Source organism: Danio rerio, chromosome 20 (assembly GCF_049306965.1).
Source record: "Danio rerio strain Tuebingen ecotype United States chromosome 20, GRCz12tu, whole genome shotgun sequence".
NCBI classification, from domain to species: Eukaryota; Metazoa; Chordata; class Actinopteri; order Cypriniformes; family Danionidae; genus Danio; species Danio rerio.
Genome location: NC_133195.1, coordinates 34,808,181 through 34,815,000, shown reverse-complemented (window position 1 = coordinate 34,815,000; position 6,820 = coordinate 34,808,181). Strand labels below are relative to the sequence as shown.

Here is a 6,820-nt window from a genome sequence, read left to right as displayed (position 1 = left end):
GAGGCAGTGTGCTGGGTGTGAGGGGTCCAGGGTGATTTTGGCAGCCTTTCTGCTCGCTCTGGATAAGTACATTTTTTAGTGAGTAGGGAGGGATGTAGGCTACCACTGATTCACTTAGCAGTTTGAACTATTTAACGTAGTCTTCGGAGGTCGGATTTGGTAGCTGAGCTAAACCAGAGAGTTATTAAAGTGCAGACTGATTCAAGTGGAGGACTGTTTTAGCAGCTCCTTTGGAAGGTTGAACTTCCTCTGCTGACGAAGGAGTTACAGCCTTTGTTGAACTTTTTTGACAATAGAGTCAATGTAAGCACCCCACTTCAGGTCCTAAGATATGGTAGTGCCCAGGAACCTAGATAACTACACTGATAAATTTATACTGAACAACTCTAACTCAGATGACGCAGTGGTGCAGTAGGTAATGCTGTAGCCTCACAGCAACAAGGTCCTTGGTTCGTGCCTCGGCTGGGTCAGTTGACGTTTCTGTGTGGAGTTTGCATGTTCGCCCAGTGTTCACGAGTTTTTCCTCCAGGTGCTCCGGTTTCCCCCACAGTCCAAAGACATGTGGTACAGGTGAATTGGGTAGGGTAAATTTTCCGTAGTGTATAAGTGTGTATGGATATTTCCCAGAGATGTAGCTGAGAGGAAGGGCATCCGCTGCATAAAAACGTATGCTGGATAAGTTGGCGGTTCATTCCGCTGTGGCGACCCCAAATTTATAAAGGGACTAAGTCGAAAAGAAAATGAATGAACCAATGAATTCTAACTCATATTGAGTAGGCTGTTTAAAGTAAAAAAAGCTTTACAAAACATTGTCATCATTTGAATCAAAGAAACACTGCATGGGGAGAAAATGGCCACTTTTTTTTCTTTAGGCCTGCCCCATGATGGTTTTCGTTGACTATACAGGAGTAACTTCTGTTAAAACATATTCTTCTCATTAAATGTTTGATAATACAATTTAGTTTTAAGCATTTTAAGCAAATTTATTTGAACCCTAACCCTATTTTTAAAAGCTCGACAGAAATACCTGTAAAAGGTGGAACTGACAGGTGGTGCGTGATGACGCAATAACGCGATGAGTTAAAGGGTAAGTGATTCAGTTATTTTGGAATCGATTCTCTGAACTGAACTGTTTGAAAAACGAGTCTGTTCCCAATTCCCATCGCCAAACACCAGAGAATAGACTCAGGGGTTTGTTTGAGCAGGTCAGGAGGAGTTCATTGGCACGAGGAGGTAATAAAGCTCTGAGCTGCGCTCGAGCTGTCGGCAATCCCGAGCGGGCCTGTCGCCTAGCAACATAGCAAACTTTCCTTGCTGACTGAGTGTCACCCTGGGCATCGCTTCCTATTCATCATTATCTTTTGTGCTTTAATCAGCCAAGTGTTCCTTCAGATCATGAACTCTTAGAATAAGAAATAAGACCTACATACGCTTGCAATGTCGAAGACACCCAAGAAAAAGGCGTCCGCCTCCAGCCTCGTCGCTTCTTCGCCCGGACACTCTCCCAAAAAAGAGTAAGATTTAGCTGACTATTCGTTAATTCATCCTTGGCGTGTTGATGGCCTTGACATATTTCCACAATGTAAATAAATCACTCACTGTGTAAATAACAAATCCTTTATTTCACCTTAAAACTTTAATGTATTTGTTTTTGGGCTCGTCAATGTTGTTTTACCTAAATAATAATCTATGGATTTGATACTTTTTGATTTTGACAAAATTAGTTGATTTATTAAAATTTCCTATCCGCTTAAGTGAGTGCCTTAATTTTATTCGGTGTATTACTGCTTTCATTAGTTATTTAGCGTTTAGCTATTATATCATATTTTACTAAATTGTTTTAATCTATGTTTTTATACTATCAAATCATTGTGCGTTAAATTCAAACCATTTTAATTTGGGCATGTCATTGGCCCATGGAAATTTCCTGCTTGTTATCAAACTATTTAATTACTGTAACAAGACAGTTCAATCATAACTTCATATTAAAACGGCTATCATAGCATTATTTATTTGTGGCTCATTTTGGATTCTCGGAAGCTGTAGAAATGAAAAGTATAAAACAGGAAATACCCTGGGACCATTGTTTTTGTTTACATCCCTTGCAGTGTTTGGAAGGCTACAAAATATTGTAAATTTTGAAATCTATTTTTTTTTGGGCAAATTGTGAATCTGCTATATACTATAAATTAAAAATAAATGCATACAAATCAATTTTTATTTCTAAAATGTTGAAAGACCAATTACATGTCAATATGAATGCTTTCTTAGCAGTAATAATAATTAAATCGATACTTGTCCATTTTAAAGGGGCTACATGTTAGCATTTTTAGATATCACTTTTTTTCACTGTGAATGTGTAAAGCACTGGTTTTGAGAAAACAGACCCTCCACAACCTCCTAAGATATCTGCAATCTATTGCTTTTCCTGCAGTTTCCGGATTTAATGTTGTAATTGTTGAATTGAAATAAAACGAACTGAAAATTGCATTTTTTTATATTATACTTTGCATTTTTAAACAGAACTTAATATTTTAGAAGTGAAATATGAAAGTTGAATATGAAGTATTGAATTTAAGTATGAAATTGTGTTTTGATTTGAAATATTGACTGCTTAAATAAACAGCTGGTGAAATTCAAGGACCTAAATGACAAACCCTGGCAGTTCAAGTCAATATGTGAAGTTTGCCCAGTGGTTAGCACTGTTGCCTCACAGCAAGAACATCCCTGGTTCTGGTCCTTACCAACCCAACTGACGTTTCTGTGCGGAGGTTACACGTTCTCCCTGTGCTCACGTGGATTTCCCCTGGGTTCCCCGGTTTCCTCCCACCGTCCAAAAACATGCAATTTAAGTTCATTGACTAATCCAAATCTGCACCATAAACATGCTCTTAGTAAGTTTCTCTTAAGAATAATCACTATCTGTTTATTAGCTACTACATCAGGGGAGTTCACGAGATTTACCTGAGCTCAAACTCGCCACTCGCCTTGCAAATGGGTGGGAGCCCCAGGCTCAAGGACCTTATGAGCACAGGGCATGCAAAACAAGCTTTATAATCAATCATCAGCTAAGTGTGATCTCATGAAAATGCAAGCAGTTGTTAATTCAGTGTATTATTTTTTCAGTGAGCTATTTAACAAGCTTTTTGTTTCAATACTTTTGGCATTGATTTTGTTCCGTATGTTTAACCCATTGGCCTCTGTCCATCATGGCCCCCTAACAATCCCCATACCACAATTGGCTTTATCTGTCTTCTATTTACCAATCAGCTGGTGTGTGGTGTGCCATCTGGTGCAATATGGCTGCTGTCGCGGTCGTGTCATCCAGGTGGATGCTGCACACTGGTGGTGGATGAGGAGTTTCACCCAAAAATGTGTAAAGAGCTTTGAGTGTCCAGAAAAGTTCTATGTAAATGCAAGGAATTATTATTATAATTGTTGTTATTATTATTATTATTATTATTATTATTATTATTATTATTACTACCAATTATGGATTAAAGGGTCACTTTACTATTCTATTAACCACAAGAAATGATTTAGGAAAGACAGTAAGAAAGGATTTAACAGTATTTGGTTTAATTAATGCTAATCATACTCATGCTATGTGGAACATTATTGATTCATAGAGAAAGTTCTAACTCAAGTGTAGTACGCTAAATTCTAAGTTTGTGGACACAGTCACTTAAGTGCACAATTGTGAGTAATAAATAACTGGCTACAGTTCACTTAACTGCCTCTGGTGTTGCTAATAACAAGGCATTCTGAACGCTATATACAGTAGCATTACCTGATTATACTACAAATCCTGCATTGTCTTTAGAGCATCATCGTTGGTTGGTGCATCAGAAAGTCCTGTAGAGTCAAAAAAGAGTCTCATTTCTCTCTGGCCGGAGTGGAATGACACAGATGTCAATGCAGAAAAATGGGATGCACCTAAAACCCCCAAGGATAGCAAGGTGAGCTTAAAAATACAAATCAAGATTGAATATTCAGTTGTTGTTTATTTAATAATAATTAAATTATGAAGTTATGAAGTATTCAAAGTTGTTATGTTGGTGTCAGTAAACTGTTTCAGTAAACTGCTTGGCTTCAGAGCTAGATAAACACAGCACATTCTTAAATTGCTTTTACTGTAAATTTTATGTAACCAACAGCTCTTCGATGACCCAGAAGGGAAGGTTGAACTTCCTTCTTCCTTGAGGATACACACTTGGAAACGACCTTCAGAGTTCATACTTAAAAAGGTAAGAGTTAAGTCCAACGCAGCAGGTCCAACAAACTCCATTAACCTAAGTGGACATTAAGGACACTAAGTCACATTTTTAGCTTTGGCATAACAACATATTTCAGCTACCTTCAAAGCTTGATTTGAGAAGTGAGATTAATTTTAATTGAGTGTAATGCAAAGTTCTAGACCAACATTAAACTAAACTATAACCAACAAACACGCATAAATGTCCATTTGATGTTGACCCTGTTTTTTAACAGTCATTCCAATCCAATTTTAGCTGTAATGCAGAGCTTAATTGATGAAATCTGTTTATGCTGCTTTCATATGAGTAGGGGTTGTGATTAAATTACCTCATGCTGGCAGAACATTTCATATTATTCCTCTTGTTTAGATGAGTCTACAATGGGCAAGTCACGGGATGTTAAAAACCTCACATAAAAGCAGCAAAATCCAAATATAATCAAGGGTAGGAACTAGAGCTCTGAAACCAATTATTTTTTTGCCATCTGACTAGCTGCATTTAAGATGTTTAATTGACAGAACGCATGTAGTTTAGCTCTGTTGTCATTTCCATGGCAACAATTGGAATTAAAAAAATGTTTTGACTCTTTTCTTCAAGAATGTTAGTAATAGCAGGAGCCTTCAATTTGCATTTGATTAAAAGTCCATTAACAGAAGACTATCAAATATTCAAATAATAAAATGATTCAAATAATTGAATCATGTCTTTCAGACTGTCAATATGATCAGTGACAGTGGTGGGGTAATGCATTTGAGAAGAAACTGGTTTATTTCTTTTATTTCCTCTGTTAATATTTATTACAGAGTGTAAACAACAACAATTAGTTATATTTATATTTATTTAGTGCTTTAGAAATGTTTGTGGGTGACACGGTGGTTCAGTGTGACTTCACAGCAAGAAGTTCGCTGGTTCAAGTCCTGGTGTGGTCAGTTGGCATTTCTGTGTGGAGTTTCCTTGTTCTGCCCGTGCTTGCCTGGGTTTCCTCCGGGTGCTCCGGTTTCCCCCACTAGTGCAAATACATGCGCTATAGGTGAATTGAATAAACTAAATTGGTTGTAGTATATGAGTGAGAAAGAGTATGTTTGGATGTTTCCCAGCACTAGGGTGCAGCTGACCCTAGAATAATAAAGGGAGTGAGCCGAAAAGGAAATAAATGAATGAATGACAATTGGCCGTATATGTGTGTGAATGAGTGTGTTCGGATGTTTTCCAGTACTGGGTTGCAGCTGGAAGGGCATCCGCTGTGTAAAACATATTCTGGATAAGTTGGCGGTTCTTTCTGCTGTGGTGACCCCTGATGACAAAGCCGAAGGAAAATGAATGAATGAGAAATGTCTGTTCTGCTCAACAAGGATACATTTATTCGATGCATTTGTATTTGTAACATGTGTTCCAGAGCAAATAAAACATGTGTTTCAATTTAACAAATATATGTAATGCATTATTTCTGAAAAACAAAACTCATCTACTCACAAAGGTTAGTCTAGAAGTGAAAATTCAGTTCCTAACCTAATGCATTTTGTCATTTAAAACAGATTCCAGTTGTGGTGGAAAATGCAGATACTTTTGACCTCACCTCAGCAAATGAGCATTTATTCTCAAGTGAGGTGAGTTTGTGAATCATTTTCTATTTGAGCAAAGCTTTATTAGTGTGTTTGGCGTTAAGTTAAGGTTACCCCTCACACAGCTCATGCGATGGATCATTAGTGAGTGCCACATTCTGTGGAAAGTCTGCAACACCAGAGAGGACAAAGTCGTCTCCACAGAAACAGTTCCCACCCTTTGGAAACCCTGGGAACACATCTACTCCCTGTGCAAAGCAGGAAAGGACCACATGCCCTTATATAACACCTATGGGAAGTATGTCATTAAACTGTACTGGCTGGTAAGTTCAGGTTGAGTATGGGCACCACATAATACTGGTTTGTGTGATATTTTAGTGTCTAAATTATATACACAAAAACACCATGTGGGCATCACGGTGGCCTCACAGCAAGATGATTGCTGGTTTGAGCCTCGGCTGGGCCAGTTGGCATATCTCTTTAGAGTTTGCATGTTTTCCTCATGTTTGTATGGGTTTCCTCTGGGTGCTCCAGTTTCCCCTACAGTCCAAAGACATGCTGTATAGGTGAATTGGTTACACTAAATTGGCCTTAGTGTATGAGAGTAAATAAGTGTGTATGGATGTTTCCCAGTGATTTGTTGCAGCTGGATGGGCATCCAATATGTAAAACATGCTGGATGAGTTGGCGGTTCATTCCGCTGTGGTCACCCCAGATTAAGAAAGAGACTAAGCCAAAAAGAAAATGAATGAATGAATGAATGAATGAAATGACATCATGACTTATTCATTCATTCATTCTTTTTTTTTTTTCGGCTTAGTCCCTTTATTAATCTGGGGTCACCACAGCGGAATGAACCATCAACTTATCCAGCAAGTTTTATGCAGAGGATGCCCTTCCAGCTGCAACCACATACACTGCGGACAATTTAACCAACCAAATTCACCTATAGCACATGTCTTTGGATTTGGAGCACCTAGAAGAAATCCACGCTAACATGGA

General features: G+C 38.1%; 2 protein-coding genes across 9 annotated transcripts in view; both read left to right on the top strand.

The window, feature by feature from the left end:
• The window catches only part of LOC141379311 (uncharacterized), a 701,133-nt gene that overhangs the window by 72,509 nt on the left and 621,804 nt on the right, over nt 1–6,820 (top strand). The window lies entirely within an intron of this gene.
• The window catches only part of adgb (androglobin), a 77,855-nt gene continuing 72,142 nt past the window's right edge, over nt 1,108–6,820 (top strand). For all 8 annotated transcript variants that reach the window (XM_073933369.1, XM_073933368.1, XM_073933366.1 and 5 more), the window contains exons 1-5: nt 1,108–1,514; nt 3,824–3,959; nt 4,158–4,247; nt 5,792–5,863; nt 5,944–6,141. In XM_073933369.1, coding sequence (XP_073789470.1) covers nt 1,438–1,514; nt 3,824–3,959; nt 4,158–4,247; nt 5,792–5,863; nt 5,944–6,141 — 573 coding nt within the window. In that variant the 5' untranslated portion in view covers nt 1,108–1,437. The remainder of the gene's footprint in view (nt 1,515–3,823; nt 3,960–4,157; nt 4,248–5,791; nt 5,864–5,943; nt 6,142–6,820) is intronic.